Genomic DNA, 22,469 nt, shown 5'->3' with positions numbered 1-22,469 from the left:
AGCTTTTAAAATGATTTGAAGACCTGGGGCCGTATTCACAAAACATCCTAAGGCTAAAAGTAGCTCCTAACTTGCCGATTTAGGAGAAACTCTTAAAAATAATGGGTGTGTCAGTCCTAATTTTAGGAGTCCTAAATTTTTGCTCTAAGAGTATTTCACAAAGCATTCTGTGAAATCTGTGAAACATTAGCAGTAGTCAAGAGGACTCCTAAATCACTAAGACCAAATCACAAACAGTCCTAATCCACCCAAAGACACTGTACACCATTGAGGGAATGGCGATAGAGCCTTGGGTGCAGTGGCGTACCGCAAGTCTGTGAGGCCCCCCGCAAAGAATGAGATGGGGCCCCTCCCACAAGTAGTGATGTCATGTGTTCAAATTTGTTGTGCACCTGAGTCCATCTCCCCCACAGTTTACAAAAACTGATTTAACAGTGAATCATGTGGTGAATTATCATTGCATTGATTTATTTGATGTTATTATCGAATAATAGCCTATCCTATATGATAGGCCTATAATGTTTAGTGATTTTGATATCGCAGACTAAAATACCGGCAGGAATAAATATTTAGGCTAATTTACTCATTAAAACCAAAGGAGCGCCAAGAGAACGGATAACAGCCGCAACGAGCACTGGCCATGATTTCAGAAACAACACATTCCAGCGGATAGATCGCCTCTTATTTAACACAGACCTACACATTTCTTATCAAATGGAGATGTTTCTTTCTTTTAGGTACAGTTATTCACCGAGTTTAAATTAATTTTTGAGACGTTTCAGAAAGATTCTCGCAGAGAGACAGCTGAAAGCGCACCCTGTATTTTATGTATTCTATTTTACAAAAGTAGCCTACAAGGTGTTGTTATTATGAGCGTAAATATAAAATAAAATTTAAAAAAGTAGACCATTTGTAGTCTTGCATCAATCTGTAGGCTATCGCCAAAAATGACGGAAGGCCTGTTTTAAGTTGTTTCTGTCATGAGGAGAAAATCCATCAGAACGCGCCGGCGCATTCGTCGGCCAGAGGGATAAAAATGTAGCCAATTTAGTTTCATATTTATATTTAAATATTTGGATATAGCCTAATATTATTTTTTTTAAATGTCACCTATGTTTATTATGAAAAGTGAATAGCATGACAGATGCGCAATTTCGGGAGACATGCAGCGGGACAGACATAAGTTTGACCACTTCATTAAGTTTTGTTTTATAGTAAGTCTTTCTTTAAAGTGAATTTCGTTTTGTAGAAATTGTATCTTAATTTCAAACAGTGTTTCATCATCCAATTGCCTATATTTAATAAATAGGAAGAAAACCAAGAACGTCGGTTGTGGAATTGATTGAAGCACGTAACAAACAAATCCATGTTTCCGCGGCCTTTGAATAAGGCTGAAGCAATAGACGTCTTTCTGTTTTTATTACATTTCTTTATTACTTTATTACATGTCTTTATTACTTAATTAATTGATAAGATATTTTTGGTCTAATATATTTTAGCTGGTCTAAATTCTAAGTTAGACACAAATTTGCGTATAGGATATAAAAGGTTCCCTTCTAGACAAGCGTAAATTGCTGTTTCGGCCGCAAATTTTCAGTAATTTCGATCGGTGCATCAAATGATGTAGGCCTAAACTAAATTCATGTAGTTACAGTAAAAGAATAAAGAAATAACTAGACTTATTGGCTAGTCTACATTTGGAAAATAACTTCAGACATAGCTGACCATTAGCAGAGCTGACGATGGGGTAAATACGTTTGGGCAATATATAATAATATAAATAACAATAATAATGTCTCAGCAAAGACCGAACATATTCATTTGTCTCGGCACACGTCCGCTAACAGTAACACAGCGCATCAAAGCTTGCTGTTGTCTTGGCTACCTTACAAACGGCGATGGCAACAACAGTGATGAATTTTTCCCCCTTTTGTGGTAATTTAGCATTGTTTTCTATGATCTTCTGCTTGCATTTTTCATCTTTAGTCAGTTCAGTTCTAAAAAAAAAAAGAGCAAAGGCTATAAAGTAGTCTAGCCTAAATAGGTGAATCTGCGACGGGGCCCATCATAGGATGGGGGCCCCTACGCACCGCGGGGGCTGCGGGGGTGTCCCGTACGCCACTGCTTGGGTGCTGAACCTTTTCTTCATAAATGCAATACATTTTTATTTATAGATTTGAATCTACGATGAGGCGCCAAAAAAAAAAAAAAAAAAACTTTAACAAATAAATAAATATTGTCTGATTATCTGTGGCAATGGTTTTCATAAATTCACACTTACATTTTTACTAAAAAATATTTATTTGAATAATGCAACGGTCACAGAAACGGTCTCTGTGGCTCCCTCCGATCGCCACCTGAGGGCACCATCTCCGGAGTACTAGTCGTCTCATGGACTACATTTCCCATACCCCGTACCTGGGCTGATTAGCCACGCCCACACTTCCACCTGCTGCTCTTTCCCAGGACTATAAATGACTCTCAGCACCATTCATTATTCGCGAAGTCTTGATTTGCTATGCATTCATTTCTGAGCGTTTTCCCCTGTGTTTTGATTCTCTCGTGTATGACCTTGGACTGCCCTGGACCTCCGCTCTCTGTCTGCCGCCTGCCTTGTGACTATTCTGCCTGGACTTTGATTACCCTTGTTTTGTCTGCCGCCAGCCCTGATCTGTTGCCTGTTACCGTTTCTGACTCTGCCTTGCCTACTACATTGCTGTTGCTGTTTTCTGACCCCTGCCTGTACGACTACGATATTAAAATAAAGCTGCGAATGGATCTTCCCGAGTCTGCCTCGTTACAGAAGACTTCGCCGGACCCCGATCCAGCAGCTGTACACCGTTTGACCACTGAGCTCTCCACACAGGCCAGTGTATTGGCCGTTCATCAACAACAGCTCACACGTCTTACCTCCATCACCGAGGAACTTGTAAAGACGCTCCAAACAATGCGCGTCACGCCCGCGGAGATGAGTCCGCCATTACCCACGCCTCCTGCAGCTGCCGCTCCGATCCAGAACACCACCAGCAGCCCTCGTCTCGCCTTCCCTGAGAAATACGACGGCTCCCCAGCGAAATGTAAGGGCTTCTTACTTCAATGCTCCCTGTTTATATCACAACAGCCCGCGCTGTATCCCTCTGAGGAGAGTCGCATCGCTTTCATTTGCTCGCTGCTAACTGGAAAGGCGCTGGAGTGGGCTACAACAGTATGGGTCGGCGGTAGGACCTCGCACGCCACGCTCGAATCCTTTCTTCAGTGCTTCCGCGAGGTCTTCGAGCACGCCGAGGGGGCAAGGAAGCGGGTGAGCTTCTTCTATCTCTCCGTCAGGATAAACAGACAGCTGCGGAGTACGCACTCACTTTCCGTACTCTAGCAGCACAAACAACATGGGTCGAGGACACGCTCAAGCTGCTGTTTCGCAAGGGATTAAATCTGGAATTGCAATCTGAACTGGCTTGTCGTGACGAGGGGAGAAGTTTGAACGGATTTATCGATCTCGCCATTCGCATAGACAATTTAATCAGATCAAGACGTCCGGGCAGAGGGTCTCTATCTACTCATACCACCACAGCCGCGCCCACTGAACCCGAACCCATGCAAATCGGCACCACTCACCTGACTTCGGAGGAGAGAGATAGACGCATGCAACTGCGCCTGTGTTTGTACTGCGGTCAATCGGGCCACATGCGAGCCTCTTGTCCCACGAGACCTACCAGTCGCGGCTCTACTGCGGTGAGTTCGGCCTTTAATTCCTCTAACATCACAATAACTGCAATGCTATCATATCAAGAGAAAGTAACTCAGACAGAGGCTATGATAGATTCTGGTGCCGCAGGCAATTTCATGGATCTGGATTTTGCTCGCTTTCACGGCTTTCCACTAATACCCTGCAATTCTGTGTTGTCAGTGGCGGCGCTAGACGGACGCCCTCTAGGGACTGGACGAGTTCGCTACACTTGTGATGACATCACCTTACAGATTGGATCGCTGCACAAAGAAACAATACGTTTTTTCCTCATTAAATCCCCTCAACATCCTCTAATTCTCGGCTCTCCATGGCTTAAACAACATAACCCACAGATTTCCTGGTCGGACAACCAGATTACCCACTGGTCCAAGCGTTGTCAGCAAACCTGTATCCAGTCTCCCACACGCCCCGAATCCCTCAGGAAAGCACCTGCCAACTGTTCACCTCATAATAAACTGCCTGACGAATATCAGGATCTGGTCGAGGCCTTCAGTCAGGTCAAAGCTTCACAACTTCCACCGCATCGCACCAGTGACTGTGCTATAGAACTGATCCCCGGCTCTACGCCCCCCAGGGGGCGTATATTTCCACTATCCCAACCTGAGTCGGAGGCTATGAAGAAGTATATAGAGGAGGAACTGGCTAAAGGTTTCATTCAACCCTCCACTTCGCCGGCGTCTGCCGGTTTCTTCTTCGTAAAGAAAAAGGATGGAGGTCTGAGACCCTGCATAGATTATCGTGGGTTGAACGACATCACAGTAAAGTTCCGGTATCCTTTGCCGTTGGTCCCTCCGCTCTGGAACAGTTACGCACGGCTCGGCTCTTCACCAAGCTCGATCTCCGCAGCGCCTATAATCTCATTCGCATCCGGGAGGGGGACGAGTGGAAGACTGCTTTCTCCACAACATCCGGGCACTATGAATACCGGGTTATGCCTTTCGGGCTTGTCAATAGTCCTTCAGTTTTCCAAGCATTTATCAACGACGTCTTCCGGGACATGCTCAATAGGTGGGTGATTGTCTATATTGACGATATTCTGATCTTCTCTGAGAATTATTCCGACCATGTTCGTCACGTACGCTCTGTGCTTCAAAGACTCATAGATCACCAGCTGTATGCCAAACTGGAGAAATGTGAATTTCATCAAACTGCTACAACATTCCTGGGTTATGTTATCAGCGCGGAGGGCGTTGCCATGGACGACAGCAAGGTTCAGGCAGTATTAAAATGGCCTCGTCCATCATCAGTAAAGGAACTACAACGCTTCCTGGGGTTTGCCAATTTCTACCGCAGATTCATACGTAACTTCAGTCTGACAGCAGCTCCACTCACCTCCATGCTTAAGCGGGCAAACACACAACTGGCCTGGTCACCTGTATCTATCGCCGCATTTCAGAAACTAAAGGATCTGTTTACCACTGCACCCATTCTGCATCACCCAGACCCAGAGCGAGAGTTCATTGTTGAGGTTGACGCCTCTAGTACAGGCATAGGGGCGATCCTCTCCCAGAGACAAGGCAACCCTCTCAAGTTATTTCCGTGCGCCTATTACTCTCGCAAACTCACTCCGCCTGAACAGAACTATGACGTCGGAGATCGCGAACTACTGGCCATGAAGGCCGCTATGGAGCAGTGGCGGCATTGGTTGGAGGGGAGTAAATATCCATTCACAGTGCTCACCGATCACCGCAATCTTGAATACCTGAAAACCGCCAAACGTCTCAACCATCGCCAGGCTAGGTGGGCATTATTCTTCACTCGTTTCCAGTTCACAGTCACATACCGACCCGGGTCCAAGAACACTAAGGCCGACGCTCTATCTCGACAGTTCGAATCCTGTGCCGACCCATTACCCAACGAACCAATTATACCTACCTCGATCATTGTCGCACCCATCCAGTGGGACATCATGTCCGAGATCACCGAAGCCCAGAGGGCTGAACCTCCACCTAATGACTGCCCAGCAACACATACATACGTACCAGCCCCTCTCCGCCAACGGGTAATCCAGGAAGTGCATACCGCACCCAGCGCCGGGCATCCAGGCATCGCTGCGACCATCCACCTTGTGTCCAACCGGTTCTGGTGGCCATCTCTCGCCTCGGATATCACCGCTTACATCCATAACTGCGTCATCTGTCAAACCACCAAGTCATCCCGTCAGTCACCTGCCGGCCTATTACAACCACTCCCCATTCCACAGCGTCCCTGGTCCCACATCGCCGTCGATTTCATTACGGACCTGCCCAATTCACAAGGACATACCACCATACTCACTGTTGTTGACCGCTTCTCCAAGTCCTGCCGGTTCATTCCTTTACCAAAACTCCCCACGGCTTTGGAGACCGCTGAACATCTTTGCAATTTCGTATTCCGCTTTTATGGCCTACCAGAGGACATTGTGTCGGACCGGGGACCTCAGTTTACATCACGACTATGGGCAGCTTTCTTCCAAAGACTCAACGTTAATATCAGTTTGACATCCGGTTACCATCCAGAGGCCAATGGGCAAGCGGAGAGACTCAACCAGGAACTTATACGCTATCTACGGTCATACTGCCATCAGAACCAGGCGGACTGGAATCGCTACCTGTTCTGGGCTGAGTATGCACAAAATTCCCTACACAAACCTGCCACCGGCATCTCCCCTTTCAAATGTGTCCTGGGATTCCAGCCACCTCTCTTCCCTTGGTCTGGAGAGCCCACCGATCTACCCGCCGTCGACCACTGGCTGCAACGGAGTGAGGAGGTATGGAACGAGGCACACGTACATCTGCAGCGGGCCATAAGACGATCCAAGGAACAGGCGGATCGCAACCGTCGTCAACAACCTCACTACGAACCCGGCCAATGGGTATGGCTCTCCACAAGGGATCTCCGTCTGCACCTACCCTGCAAGAAATTAAGTCCCAGGTACGTGGGTCCATTCAGAGTCACACGACAGATCACTCCAGTATCATACCGTTTAGCACTTCCACCAGAATACCGTATCTCACCCACTTTCCATGTGTCTCTGCTCAAGCCCGCAGGTGGTCCGAGAGGAGAGGAGGTCCTAGAGGAGACCCGTGATCAGAGGCCTCCTCCAGTCATCATCGAGGGCGAGGAGGTTTACCAGGTTCAGGAGCTCTTGAACTCTAGACGCCGGGGCAGAATGCTGCAGTACTTAGTGGACTGGGAGGGGTTCGGCCCGGAGGAACGATCATGGGTCAACTCCGACGACATACTGGACCCCAATCTCATTGCTGAATTCCACAGGACTCATCCGGAGCGTCCGGCCCCTCGTCCTCGAGGTAGACCCCGGCGTCGACCACCTCCTCGCTTCAGGAGCCGCTCGCAGGGAGGGGGCTCTGTCACAGAAACGGTCTCTGTGGCTCCCTCCGATCGCCACCTGAGGGCACCATCTCCGGAGTACTAGTCGTCTCATGGACTACATTTCCCATACCCCGTACCTGGGCTGATTAGCCACGCCCACACTTCCACCTGCTGCTCTTTCCCAGGACTATAAATGACTCTCAGCACCATTCATTATTCGCGAAGTCTTGATTTGCTATGCATTCATTTCTGAGCGTTTTCCCCTGTGTTTTGATTCTCTCGTGTATGACCTTGGACTGCCCTGGACCTCCGCTCTCTGTCTGCCGCCTGCCTTGTGACTATTCTGCCTGGACTTTGATTACCCTTGTTTTGTCTGCCGCCAGCCCTGATCTGTTGCCTGTTACCGTTTCTGACTCTGCCTTGCCTACTACATTGCTGTTGCTGTTTTCTGACCCCTGCCTGTACGACTACGATATTAAAATAAAGCTGCGAATGGATCTTCCCGAGTCTGCCTCGTTACAGCAACATTTGTATTTTTAAACCTTTATTTTAATATGGAAACATGACACCTCATTCTACAATATTTCTATGATTAACTCACTGACTCCTCCCCATCAGCCAATCACTGTGTGTATACTCCATAGCAACAAGGTCAACCCCGCCCTTACTCTTAGATTAAGACTTCAGTCTATTCCTTAGTAAAAGTTTGTCTCAGCAGCTTTGTGAATTGGTTTTAAGAGAAAACTCTTAGCTAAGAACTTTTACTACTATTTAGGAGAACTCTTAGTGGTAAGATAAAATGTTTTGCGAATATGGCCCCAGGAACTTAGTAAGTAAGTAAGGTCAATTTTTATTTCATGCTACTTTTAAGCCCATTTAATCCCACCGGTCACATTAGTGACCGTAAAGAAAGTGTTCATTTATGAAGCTCTAAAAATGTTAGACTGCTGTTTTAGTGCATTTCTGGCAAATATGAAAATAAAGAGTCTCAATTAAATATGTGCACTTTCACATGGTTAATCAGTTTAATTCTTGTTTGCACCATCAGTAGATGATGGCTGCATCAAAAAAGGTTAAAAAAAAGTATGTTAAACATATGACAAAGATTTTTGGTACACATTCTCTTTAAGGTGTCTAGTATTAAAGGTGCCCAAGAATGCTTTTTCACAAGATGTAATATAAGTCTAAGGTGTCTCCTGAATGTGTCTGTGAAGTTTCAGCTCAAAATACCCCATAGATTTTTTTTTATTAATTTTTTTAACTGCCTATTTTGGGGCATCATTAAGAATGCACTGATTTACACTCGGCGCCGCCCCCTTAAATCACGTGCTCCCTGCCACACCAGCTGTCGACTATATTACAGCGCATTTACAAAGTTCACACAGCTAATATATCCCTCAAATGGATCTTTACAAGATGTTCGTCATGCATGCTGTATGCATGCTTCGAATTATGTGAGTAAAGTATTTATTTGGATGTTAAAGTTTTATTCTGAGTGAATTTGAGGCTGTCCTCCATCGCTAACGGCTAATGCTACACTGTTGGAGAGATTTATAAAGAATGAAGTTGTGTTTATGCATTATACAGACTGCAAGTGTTTAAAAAACGAAAATAGCGACGGCTCTTGTCTCCGTGAATTCAGTAAGAAACGATGGTAACTTTAACCTCATTTAACAGTACTTTAGCAACATGCTAACGAAACATTTAGAAAGACAATTTACAAATATCAGTAAAAATATCATGCTATTATGGATTATGTCAATTATTATTGCTCCATCTGCCATTTTTCGCTGTTGTTCTTGCTTACCTAGTCTGATGATTCGGCTGTGTGCAGATCCAGACGTTAACTGGCTGCCCTTGTGTAATCTCTTTCATAATGTTGGGAACATGGGCTGGCATTATGCAAATATTGGGGCGTACACCCCGACTGTTACGTAACAGTCGGTGTTATGTTGAGATTCGCCTGTTCTTCGGAGGTCTTTTAAACAAATGAGATTTATATAAGAAGGAGGAAACAATGGGGTATGAGACTCACTGTATGTCTTTTCCATGTACTGAACTCTTGTTATTTAACTATGCCAAGGTAAATTCAATTTTTGAATCTAGGGCACCTTTAATATATAAATTCACAGTTATTCAGTTTTGTTGAGTGCGGTAATAGAATGAGTAAACATGGTGATGGAAATAATAATGACTGATGGAAAAATACAGTGAATGAACTATCCAATTACAGTTGTTAGGGAAGTCTGCACTAAAATGTCACAATGACAATAATGCACAAAATTAAAAGTTAATATGTTACAAATAAGTTACAGTATTTATGTTTTAAATACTGGTTACACTAATATAACAATATTGTTGTATGTGTTACAATAAAGTAACATTTTTGAAATTTGTTGATGGTTGTATTTTTATTTTTTATTTTTGTCTTGTATAAGTGTTGTATAAGGGTTTTCATATATATAGTAGTAACTCTAAAATGTGATGAAACAGTTTCAAATGTGTTAATATTTTCAGTATACACATTATACCACCGGTCACAACTGTGACCGACCATAAAACAAAATTTTTCACACCATTGCCATAAATTGCCATTTCAAAAAATAATTATTGATAATTTCAAGGGGTTACTAATGACACATCATTTGGACATTTTCATGTCTGGGAAAAATCTGGGATTAAACGTGTTAATTTAATTTACTTACCACTATAAATATATAAACCACTAAAGGACAGAGGAGGTTCAGGTCATGCCAACTGCCTGCTACATATGCCATCATCACCCACTGATATTTTCTGGCTGAATAATGGGATTTCTCAATGGCCTTTCTTGTTCAGAAACAAGCTCAAAGCTTTTAATGGCCTATAAAGACGGCACATAGTCTACTCTGTGCAGTTAGAAGAAGGTCAGCTCTTACAGAGGACCAATTAATCTGCATGTTTTCACATTAAACAGCGCGAAAAAGAATAATTCACTATGTCAAATAATCACATTTCTGTTTCCATATGTATTAAGTATTTTGTGAAAATGGCTTAGCCTGTGTGTTTCTGTGGGACTAGATGGTGTCAACCAAACCAAACAACACCACACATGGCCTCTCTGTGGTGGCAGGAGATAAAATTGTGTGGCATAGATGTGTCATAGGGAGGACATGTGCACCTCTTTTGGCTACACTGAGAGGAACCAGGCGTTCTGTGTGTATGTGCTTGAGGGGTGGATTGGGGGAAAAAGAGAGCAAGGGACGTCAATGGCACAGAGGAAAGTAAGAAAGAGAGAGTGTGACAAATACACGCCTAAGGCTGAATGTGCAGTGCTTACTGCTTGGATCAGATGTTAAATCAGACCGGCTGAGGACAGAGTGGGGGAGACGTCCACACAAGAGAATGAACGTTGAAAAAAAAAAAAAAAAATCCATAATACACATGTAAAGCAGGAATTTTAAGTGAGATTTGTGAAACAACTAGAAACTCAGATGAGGTTCATTTATAACTGTTAAGATACTCAAATAGCCTTGACTCAGTGTAGTTAACAATTCACTGACGTTTGAATGAAGCATGTCTATATGCATGGAAAGCTCTAACTCCATCAAATCTGTGAGAATAAATTGAAAATTGGTATGTTGAAGGCCTGTTCTAACCAATAAGAGCAACTAACGCATGATGTATTGTGCTGACATTGGAAGCCACTGCAGGGAAAAACATCATTTATTGCCTGAAACTGTGTACAATGTCAGCTTGGGTGTGTGCGTGTGTGTGCATGTGGTCAGGCCTGGTGGGTAGTAATACAAACATTCAGCTGTCAGTCTAAGGTGGCCTGAATGGAAAAGACCTGGGCATGTCCATCACCCCTGCTCAGCCTCCAGATGGCTCACCATGGTGCACGTATGGACTGTTTCAGCCCACCTTTCAAGTGCTGTCAACAAATTCAGAGAATAGTTTGGGGGTATTTCACCAAAAGTAGAATTTGTCACAATTAAAACAATTGATAATCGAATTATTATCATATTAGCAACACCTTATTTATATAAGGTTGTGCATATTCTATTAAAAAAAAAATAACATTGCAATAGAATTTGTAGTTCAAAATTGTAAGGCATGTTAAGATGCTGAATTTAATTTAGTGTACAAATTGGGCTGACTCAACCCAAGAAGTCAAGGTTTAGATGGATACTAAAGGTTACCCTTTTAGCTCCTGCTGGTAACTACACCATCTGGCTCTAAAAATCAGTGATGTATTCTGACAAAATAATGTTGTTTTTGTTTTTTTGCAGGCATATATATATTGCAAATAATTTACTTTATTAGCTCAGGCAAGTATAACTGGCCCAAAAAGGTCTATAAGCAAACAAATTTCAAATGTGCACACAATGTTATCTTGTATCATCCCTGCATTATTCGCCTCATATGTGTATTACATCATGTTTAACATCTGAACATGCTTGTATTAAGCAAGCACGTTCAGCATTTCGTAGTGGTTATTTGCTGCTATAGCTCTGCATACAAAACAGAAATTTGTTGAATGGAAAAGCTGTCTGTCATACACACTGTTCATTCAGTCTGCAGCGATTCTCAATTCAATCCATCCTCTTTTTTAAGCATAAGACAGATACTACAGTTGTCATGTGCCAGGAAACAAGAAAATACAGGAAAATAGTCAAATTCTTGTACTCCGGTTTTATTCCTGTTTAATATTAAAAGGTATAAACAAGTTCTCAAAAATGACTTTATCATAAATCATCTCACTCTCTTGTTATTATCTTATGGTGTGATTCAAAATTATGAAAATGTTTTGACAGTAAAATATAAAAATATTACTTTTATTAATATAATGCTATTAAATTAATTTATAAATTGTTTTATAGTGTAGTTTGGCAAAATTAAATTTCCAATAAAGGTTGATCTTAATCTGCAATGACTGTAAATGAGTGTGTGATATGTTTCTTTAAGAAAAAGAGAAAAAAAAATTCATACACTACCATACAAAAGTTTAGGGTCAGTATTTTTTTAAAGAAATTAAAGGGATAGTTCACCCAAAAATGGTTATCCCATAATTTATAGGATCATAGGTTTATATGACTTTCAGCCAAACACAATTGGAGTTAAATTAAAAAATATATTGGATCTTCCAAGCTTTATAATGGGACTGAATGGTGCCATTTTTTTTAAGCCCAAAAAAGCGCACCCATACATCATAATAGTAATCCATACAGCTCCAGGGGGTTAATAAAGGCCTTCTGAAGCGAAGTGATGCGTTTTTGTAAGAATATTCTCCATAATTATAACTTTATAAACTGTAATCACAAGCTTCCGGTAACGGCTCTCTGCATATTCAGGAGAGAGTCGAGTTCCAGCGTATAACGTAGGACGTAGGGGTAGATAAGCTTAGATGAAAGAAGCCGCCTCTCGTGGTTCAAGCAAATAGGGCTGGGCAACAAAATCAAGCTCCTCCGACATTTCTCTTGAAAAATTCTCTTTTTTGACTTCTAATTCGTGGAACACTGGAACTAGAACTAGAAAAGAATTTCCACAAAAATATTAAGCAGCGCAACTGTTTTCAACATTGGTAATAATTAATTCTTGAGCAGCAAATAAGCATATTAGAATAATTTCTGAAGAATCACTGGAGACTGGAGTAATGGCTGCTGAAAATTCAGCTTTGCCATTAAAAGAATAAATTACAATTTTAAAACATTTTAACATCACACACTCTCAAGGAAGCTGTCTTAAAACATGCCACAGAAATCAAGCAATATTCAATATCTTCAGTAAAAAATATATAAATAAATAAATAAAATCACAGCTTTCCTAAGTGGCACATGTATGCACAATCATTTCATGTACTGCTCCCCAAAACATTTTTGCCCAAATTTTATCTGGCGATTCGAATTTTAGAATGGTGTAAAATAACATAATTAGGAGGAGACACTTGAATATTCATGCAAGCATAAAAAAAATTAAAAAATTAAAAAAAACATATCAAATAATCAGATACTATTTTGTCCAGTCTAAATAAATATTAATGAATCGTAAAGATCTCTCTGGGGTTCATTATGAAAATCTTGACCCACAAACTCAAATATCCATTTAACAAAATATTTTTTGTATATCTTCATCTTGGTCATTCATATAACATGCAAACAGCAACTGGCACCTAATGAGAATAAGCAAGTGTATTAAAATAACTGTTGTTGATCAATACGCAGATCAATATTGACACAGAGCTTGAAAGGTTTCTATTTTCTGGTTGTAACAAGTGGTAACTGAAATGATGATTAAGGATGTACATATATAGACACAGAACTAGAGGGTGGAATCAGCCATTAGTCTCAGACCAGAAGATGTGTGATCTTATGCTGAAACAAACAACCTGTCCACTAAGACCCTATGGGTGCAATCTAGGAATGATTGGAAGATGGGCTTTAGAGAACTGATGATTAGAAAATAATTAAACGAGGCATGTATAAGAGAGATCTCCTTGTCTCATGAAGGAAACGCATGCATGCCTTTTCTCTAAAGCCAGCAGTGGTAAAAGGCTTCTGAACAGAGATGTGTGCTTGACCCACATATCCTCTCCTTCCATAAAAATGCATGAGCTATGCATCTGCAGCAAAAGAACTGCAGGATGAGGCAGTGTGTGTATGTATGACCTGTATGAAGCCTACACATGCAACTGAAAATCAATGATAAATCAATATCATATTATCTATCACTTTTTTGCAGTTGCTGCATCATCAAATACATTTTATAAGTACTGAAAATGACTTTCATCATGTAATAGTAAGGTCTACTTTCGACATGATTTATCATGCTGAAAGTAAACCTACTATCTATTAAAAGACCAGCCTAGTTGGATACACAAAGTCCAAATAAATAAAAAAACAATATTATGAAAGAGCGATCATTACATGAAATTAAAACTGCAATCACTCACTCAGTTAAAAAGGTCATGCAAACACATATGCTGACTAATGCATTTACTCTCTGCGCAAAAGCAGAGTTCATGTTAATGGAATACCATCACTGTGAAACATCAGGACTCAAAATAGAGTGAAAGTAAGTGATGAATACATGGTGGACATGGTGGCTAAAGAGCCCAAGGCTCTCTAATGGTATTCAGATCCACAAAGGAATGAGGTAAGGAGTACGCAGAGGAAAATAGGACAGGTGTCCTATATAAACAGAGGGAGCTATAATTATGAACTAGCTTGCAATCTTTAAAGTTATTTCTAAGCTAGAGGAACTGTCATTTTGCTTTATGCAACAGTAATTTCCAGTTCACAAATTTGAGTGGCTGACCAAATTGGTGTTTCCTCTCAAATGCTATAGCTCAGAGCAGGATTTCTCTCACTACTTGTGTGAGGAGAGAGGGAAATGTAAACTAATGTTTTGAGCATGGGAGGGAAAATCTCTGTTTTGTGACATAGAAAGCTTAATGTTTGGGATCTAGGAAAAAAAATACACAAACTGGCTAATTTTACAGCAGACTGGCGATTGGTGGTTGGTAGACAAGTGGTCCACCACAAGGCTAGTAATGTGCACTAACAAAGTAAATAGAGTCAAATTTTATTTCACACAGAAATATCGCGTTCAAAATTCCGCTGTTGTACTGAATATCAGCATGACCTGTGGTACTTGGATCACAGCCGTGTTGATATTAAATGTTGAAGTCGACAGGAAACAGAAGTTGCAATAATCTTTTCTTCCCTATTGTGATGTATCCGAGTGAAACGGCTTCTCTGACACAAATAAATAAATAAATAAACTGGGTGGGACTTTATTTTGTCAGTACTCCATAGGGAATTGACTGGATCATTGGATGGTTGTGGTTTGCTATTGCTGTGATCTCATGTGATTGACAGGTTTTCCTGTCCTCTCGCTAGTAAACACATGATGAGAGAAGACATGTCACTTCAAGAAGGAGGGAAAGTTATTTTGATTTAATTTTAGGAGTGTACATGAATTAAAAAATAATAATAATGATGTGCACAGATAGATCATTTATAATAAATACTGCAATATTCCGTTAAAAAAAAATATAAGACCTGACAATTTTGATTTCATGGTGACTAAATAAGACACACCAAAAAAAAAAAATTGAGTTTACAATAGATTTCAAATGAAATAGTCATTTTAAGAGAAAATACACACATAACGGCCCATAATAAGAAAATACTCACATACTAGTACCTATAGTAACACAAGAAGAATTCTCGTCCACGAGCTCATTCTTCCATAACAAGCCAGTCTGTATGACGTCATTTCAGCTAAGCAACCTGGTGGCTCTTTCACAGATCTGTGTGAGAGGCGAGCTTATGCTAGAAAACATGCTTGTCTGCAACAAATCTGCCTTTTTTTTTATCTCGGTTTCAGTCAAATGATGTCATTTATTCTCGCATAATTATCACAGGACCTCATTTGATGCTCAATGCATATTCATAAGACAGCCATAATAAGCTTGCTATACAATAATACACAATTCGCGCTTGCTCTTACAGTCAGATTATGCACGCACGGCCGATGCAGCCTTAACGTGAACAATAAACGGAGCAGACAGCGAGCGCTCTGCAAAATTCAAACCCGTGCTGTTGTAGGACAGAATGAACCCGAACTGCATATACTGTAATTCTTGCGACAGCCAATGATTTTTCAACCGTCTTCATTCAATAATAATACAGAGATGCTTATTGGCTCCGGTTCCATTCACAATATCACTCCCAACTTGAATATCTGGGTGAACTAAAAGGTACAATAGACAAAGGATGAAAACTAAAACGTGAAGCGTTTGGCAGCGTGCATCTCTGCGTAACAGTTCATTGTCCAGGAACGCGGACTGACTGACTGACTGACTGAGCACTGTTGTTTTACATCAATTAGCGGTGTGAAGAACAACAACGGTCAATTCTGTGACACTTCACACCATTAAGCCATCCAGCACATCTAAATGCATTTACTAAAGAGCACAAAGCCTGTGTCTCAGCTATAATGACTTACCTCTCACGCGACGGCTGTCTCTCTCCCTCTCTCTTAGATCAGAATGCGGTAATACACGACAACTCTGTGTGACTCTGTCAAAGATGAAACTGTAGGTTGGATCGTATAATGGCAATAGAGGCGACAGAGCTGTGTTAACATGATTTTAGGACGTTCGGGAAGCAGCGGCGTTTTTGTCCTCAAAATGACCATCAGAGTTGACAAAACTGTGGCTTTAGCAGATGCTGTGACTGCGGTTTCCTGGCAACCTAAATTATGTTGCGCTGAGGACTGAATGGAGTTGACGTGCTGTTATTGATGGTTTTTAATATATGTATATACACACAAACACACATGTATAGGGATATATGGGGATGATATACGTATACCTTTTCTATAAATATACAGCACTTTGAAAGCTACGGAATAAAATTCATATTTTAGTGATTGTGTGTCTGGCTGACTGGCGCTTGACTATCGTAGACGTGTTAACTTCAGTCGTGTTTGTCTTTTACCTAAACCGCCGAGCAATATCTGTTAAAAAGTCACTGATTTGAGACCCAACCTGAGCACTGGTGTAGTTTAGAGCAGCTATCTTCTGCTTCAGCTCCTCAAGAACAGCGTTTCCAGGTAGCGCGCGCCTGTGAATCTCGCCCCGACACAAATCTAGACATCCAGTGCGGTGGCGCACCGTCCTTTACATCCAGCTCATTCAAATCACCCTCCCAGGGAAGAGCAGGGAGTATCTGCCATTCGGCATCTACTGCAGTCGACGGTTCAGTCTGGCCAGTTGAATCTTCATTGACTATGTTGTGGCAACCCGCTCAAAGTAACTTGCTTGTCAGTTCCCCACCGGTCTGTTAGTGACGTTCGATGCACTCCATTGGTTGGCTGTGTTGTCAATCAGTCTACTACTTACACATAGAGGCGGGACTAACGTAGTACTGCCCTCAATGGCACTGCCCGTTGGATTTAAAAGGGACGTGTGCCGCCCAACGGTGTTTTACAGTAGTGCCTTTAAATGTGTCTTGAATGTAAGATATTTTCATGCACCCAATGATTAGGAGACAACACCAGAGATTTAACTTAATAAAGCGTTTATTTTTTTAATATTTAATTGGTAAATGGGCTGCTGTTTCCTACAATAATAAAATACAACAAATCTGAAAAAGAAAAAGATGATTAAATCAAAACAATTATATTAATGTACAAAATAACACAACCTCCTTTGTCCTGTTGTCTGATCATCACCTCAACCTTTTTCTACACTTGAACGCTACGAAAAAGAAGTGTCTTTGTCTTGGAGAAAATAGGAGCAGATTGACCAGCACGTAGTTGTTTCAGTGACCCTCTTTCCAATCTGTCCTCTTTAAAAAAAAAAAAAAAAAAAAAAAAAAAACACACCACATTGTTCTGATCAGGCAAGATGTTAGACCATAAACTTTTGTCATTAAATGGTCAATGGCTGTTAGGTCTACATTTAAAGCCCTGTAAGAAGAGAGGCTTTGAGAACAGCATGAGGATGTCCACTTAATTACGGTCACACGCTCACATTAACAAGACTATACTGACCAAATAATGACCAACTTCAACAGTCAACTTCATGATCCTGACCATAGTTTACAGTTATTCTGGAGAGCACTTCAATCTTTACAAAAATATTTGTTTAAAAAAAAAAATGCAACAGAGAAATTAAAGACAATAAAAGAGCGCTCGATAGAACAATGAAAAGGAGAGGTCTGGACCCAGGCGACAACGAAAACCTCAGAGGAAGTAGGGTGTTGTTGTTCTCGGTGGTATGACCCGTTCCGAGTCAGGAACGGCCCGGAACAACTTGGGCTCCCGTGTGTTCACATCTTTGAAGACCATGATGGAGGCTATGTTACCACAGCGGTAACAGTAGTTTGGGGCCGACCAGACGGTTACCAGCTTCTCATCAAACATAAATTTGTAGCCCTCGTGAACCAACTGATGTGCACGGCAAATCAGCTTCAAGTTGTTGATGTGAACAAACTTTAAATGGAAAGAGAAAAACAATTCAGGTTCTGCACAAATGAATGTTTTTTCCCCCCTTTTACTAGTATTTCAAACATTTATAAAAGAGTCAATAAAATTAAATTAAATTTTAGTTAACCACTAATTTAATTGTCAAACTAATATTTAACTCACAGCATGTTTCATCAAAATTGAGATGATTCAAGAAAATCCAGAGGCTACAAATTTGAAATAACTTATTCTTATAGTTTTTGCTTTAATAAGAGATATTTTTGTGAAACTTCACTGCACTTAAAAAGTATATGGAGGTGCCAACAACTACATCTCCATTTCATAACTCTGCCATTTATTAGAAGATTTTACCATTTCTGTGTAATGCAAAACTTAACATGATTTTTTTTTTTTTGCATATTTCAACATGTAATTGTAGAGAAATTTATCAGGCCAGAGTTCTGTAAACACATAGGGATGAGTGTTAAAAGAACTAAAACAGACAGTGCATTTAGAGAATGCTCTTACCTCATTGGTAACCTTAGCACCAAAGAGCCATCCAGCACCCCTTGGGCTGATGGCCCAGGTGTCTACATCCTCTGGATCGGACCAGACAAGATCACAAAATGCTCCCTTGTGAGGGATTTCCTGATTGCGTTCAATGGTGCGTATCTGGTCAAGAGTTTTGATGTCAGGTGAAAGGCCACCATGTACACAAAGGATTTGCTCATCTATCAACTGTGGGAGAAATCAAAACATAACAATAAGTACAGTAGAAGGAAGATACATGTTAAGCAGTCTTTTAGACAATTGAGTGCAAAATGGTATTTTCAAATCAAAGATGTTTTTTTCCAGTCTGTCAAACAACAAATGACAAAGGAAAATCACTCACTGATCTTGAATGAATAACTTACATAGCTTTAGTAAGGATATATAATATTTATTATTTAATGTGTACAGTAAGACTATGAAGCGTTATATGCAATGTTATTTTACATTTGACTATTACATTTTTTGTTGAATTTTGGCTAGTATTACTTATCTGAATACCGTACATCTTCCTGAAAAACTTAAAACACTATTTAATTTGTTTTTTCATTCTGTTTTGTTTGTAATTAGTTTGTTCTTATTGTATTGCTGTTTACTTGTCTTAAGTAATTGTTATGAAGAACTTTTCTTACATTAGAAAACCTAGTATTAGTTTTTGCTGAAATATTGATGAATGCAAAATTTCACTGACATTTAAAATTACTCATATTGGGAAATAAGAGTTTGATCATTAACCAATAATCATTATTTTTGGTCAATATTGAAATTATCATGATTAAGATTTGCCATAATTTATATGCCACAGATGAGATCTACAAGTATTGTAAATTCACTCTACTATTACCAACCAACCAAACAACAAAAGATCAAATTATATGCTTTAAATATTTTTTTTTTTTAGGACAAGGACAAATATAATTGTAAAATAACTGAGACAATGAATTAAGAATGTGTACTTCACTTTGCAAATTAGAGAAAAATAAGGTGATAAATATAACAAAAAAATGTATATGTAATACTTTAAACAATTGTATTAATTAATGAAAGGTGCTTTATTGAAAGAAAGAAAAAAAGAAAGAAAGAAAGGTCAAAAAGCTAAGGCTTTATTTAAAGCCTACACATTTTAAATGACTATAGAGTGCAACAGCTGGTATCCAGAAGTAAAAACTCATTGTCAATGTCAAACATTCATTTTTATGCAAAGGGAAGTTGATTTTGAACAATAACTTATAAACCTTTAAAGACAGAACTATTGTGAGGTACAAAGTTGTTAATCCATGGTATTTGCTTCTGCTGAAGCCGTTACCCTGCATTATTTCAGCTTATTTTTAAAATAATTGTTTAACAAATGCATTCCTGGTGAAAAACTACATTACCCATGATGCTGTACAGAAATTTACACCAGAGAGTTGGGGAAAAAGCAACACCAAAATAGTTCTTTAGCTCCATTGACTCCAATGAAGCACTGTGAATGATGTCAATGCGCTGATCTCTCTACGCTCTCAAAATTAAATAAAAATTAGCAATAAACAAATTAAAATTTAATTAACATACGCTGTTTGCAGTGCTTCATGGGATTGTAGTTCTTTCCCCTCAGTAAAGCTGTTAAGTACACAGTCTTGTACCTTTGTCTTTTTGTCCAATTTTCAAGATTTTTTGCTTCAAATCAAAGTTTCTAGTGTTGTTATTCACCTCGTAGCTGATTTGCTTGGTTCATGACTTTTTTTTTTTAAATCCCTCTGGTAAAAATGAATGGAAAAAATACTTCTGGAAGAAGTGCTGCTGAAAAAGGGGATGGGCCCCGTTGCACTATTATCATGAAATTGTGTATGTAAAATCTTAAAATCTTGACAACACTTACGGCAGCAACAGTCAGCATGTCAAATACTTTAGTGCAGTATCGCCAGGCATTAGCATTTCCATATTTAGTTTGGCACTCATCTATAGACAGAAAGACAGAACATGAAAACCTAAAATGAATGTACAACAAAGAATCAATACAATAAGTTTATCATGATAGGCATGCATTTTATTTCTGCAGTCTCACCATAAAAGCCATAGACTTGTGTGATCTGCCTGCTCTCGTGATTGCCACGCAACAGTGTGATGCGGTCAGGCCACTTTGCTTTAAGTGCTAGCAAATATGTGAATGTTTCTAAGCTGTAGTATCCTCGGTCAACAAAGTCACCCTAGAGGAAAGAGAACATACCAATGTCTCTTCAATAAACACTTAGGGGAAAAGGTGTTGTTTCCAGTGAGTCACCAAATATGAACCACAATACAAAATTATGCATCACATGTTTATAGATACAATACCATGAAAATGTAGTTTGTGTCTGGTACTTGGCCCCCAGTTCTGAAGAGTTCACATAGGTCATAAAACTAGGGACAAAGAAAAGGTTTAGGTCAGTGGTTTCTGGAAATCTACCTCAATCCTGATTCTGGAAATCTACCTTCCTGCAAAATTCAGCTCCAACCCTGATCAAACAACAGTTAATTAAGATCATCGGGAGCACTTGAAAAAGTTTGATTAAGGTTGGATCTGAACTCTGCAGGTAGGTAGATCTACAGGAAACAGGATTGGGCATCCCTGGTTTAGGTCAATATGCAGCATGTTATAGCAAAAAAAGAACATCATCACAAGATTTGCACATAACAGAAAATGCATTAATAGTGCCTGCTCACACCTGTCCATGAATGTCCCCGCATACAGTGACTGGAGTGGATACTGGCTGTACATTTGATTCTTCAAGCAGCAGGTCACATACATAGTCACACAATCTCTGTCAAAGCAATAGAAGACAGTAGGTTTGAACAAGCTGGTAAAAGGAATGGCTTCACTAATTATGACAGCAGAAGCAGCAGATTACTGCATCTAAGGTCACGTTAATTCATAAGGAAGTCAAAACGGAGCCTTTTCATGTCGCATTTTTCAAAATTACACATTAGTGGCTTGGGCGATACTGTAATGCAGCAATGCAGTCAATTATGGACTAATTCAGAAGCCTAACTGTACGCACAAGAGCTTTATTTTGAGACAGGGGAGTGGAGAATGGTTCAGTCAAGAATGAAAACTGCTAATGAAGACGAAAATATCATAAAATAAGATTAACGATAGATGGGCGTTTCAAATTAGTTCGCTTGATAGCAACATAAGTTAGCCACACTGGTGTCCACAAGAAATAATCGGTTACACAACTTTATGATGACTAACTGTTTTTTGGGCCGTATAACCTGTTATTTCTGATCATATGTATAGAGTAAATCCCGGAACACAAGCTAACTGATTGGATTCATACGCAGCGCCAGCGACTGCACTGCACTGACACACTATTTAACCGGCCTTTACCCGATCTACATGACTTTATAAATATACCAACAACTAACATGTTTAACATTCTAATAAAAAATAAAAATTACATATGATAGTCACCTTTAAGTCGTTCTCTGGAAGATATTTGCACTGCCTCGCAATTTCAACATACTTATCCAGGTCCAGCGGCGCCATTTTAAGAACAACAGTCGATGGAAGAAGCAAAGAGGAAGTCTTTCCACGTCATAGAGGGAGGTGATGATTGACACGGAATCGGCCAATCAGTACTTCGATTCTTGCAGTCATTCGTTTCGGTAGTTTTCATCACGTTTCTCAAAATACAGTTGTAAAAACATATTAAGCAATAGACAGAGGCTGATATTTGTCAAGAGGTTAAAACTTTTTTTAAAATTATTAAATAGTTTGAGCATCGATATCTAAGTCCCTTAAACAAAATATTCTCCCTCTCCATTCATTCACCACGAGGTGGCAAACTGGCAACAAATTTACTAGACTTAAAAGCAAGTCGCAGACTAAAATGCAAGTTTGAGCTGTTTTAACTGAAAGCAACTTGCATTGAGATGTCAGTGC

The 22,469-nt window shown here is 40.1% G+C and overlaps 2 protein-coding genes across 5 annotated transcripts in view; both read right to left on the bottom strand.

Annotated features, from left to right (window-relative positions):
- Positions 1-16,983, bottom strand: part of scai (suppressor of cancer cell invasion) — a 46,135-nt gene extending 29,152 nt beyond the window's left edge. Inside the window, exons 1-3 of one of the 4 annotated variants that reach the window (XM_048187821.1) lie at positions 16,596-16,983; positions 16,052-16,125; positions 15,679-15,787 (exon numbers count right to left, since the gene is read on the bottom strand). The gene's annotated coding sequence lies outside the window, so the exon portion shown is untranslated. The remainder of the gene's footprint in view (positions 1-15,678; positions 15,788-16,051; positions 16,126-16,595) is intronic. The other 3 variants (XM_048187819.1, XM_048187822.1, XM_048187820.1) reach the window with 3 other exon arrangements.
- Positions 16,984-17,110: 127 nt separating this feature from the next.
- On the bottom strand, positions 17,111-22,156 carry ppp6c (protein phosphatase 6, catalytic subunit). The gene is made up of 7 exons (XM_048187865.1): positions 21,999-22,156; positions 21,253-21,348; positions 20,882-20,947; positions 20,613-20,754; positions 20,427-20,506; positions 18,545-18,754; positions 17,111-18,043 (listed from the first exon to the last, which is right to left on the bottom strand). Exons 1-7 carry the CDS (start codon positions 22,071-22,073, stop codon positions 17,795-17,797), a joined length of 918 nt encoding a protein of 305 aa, XP_048043822.1. The 5' UTR covers positions 22,074-22,156; the 3' UTR covers positions 17,111-17,794.
- Positions 22,157-22,469: the final 313 nt, after the last annotated feature.

The sequence above is a fragment of the Megalobrama amblycephala genome, linkage group LG4 (assembly GCF_018812025.1).
Source record: "Megalobrama amblycephala isolate DHTTF-2021 linkage group LG4, ASM1881202v1, whole genome shotgun sequence".
Lineage (NCBI taxonomy): Eukaryota > Metazoa > Chordata > Actinopteri > Cypriniformes > Xenocyprididae > Megalobrama > Megalobrama amblycephala.
The sequence above is the reverse complement of the archived record's forward strand: the minus strand, read 5'-3'. Positions and strand labels throughout refer to the sequence as shown.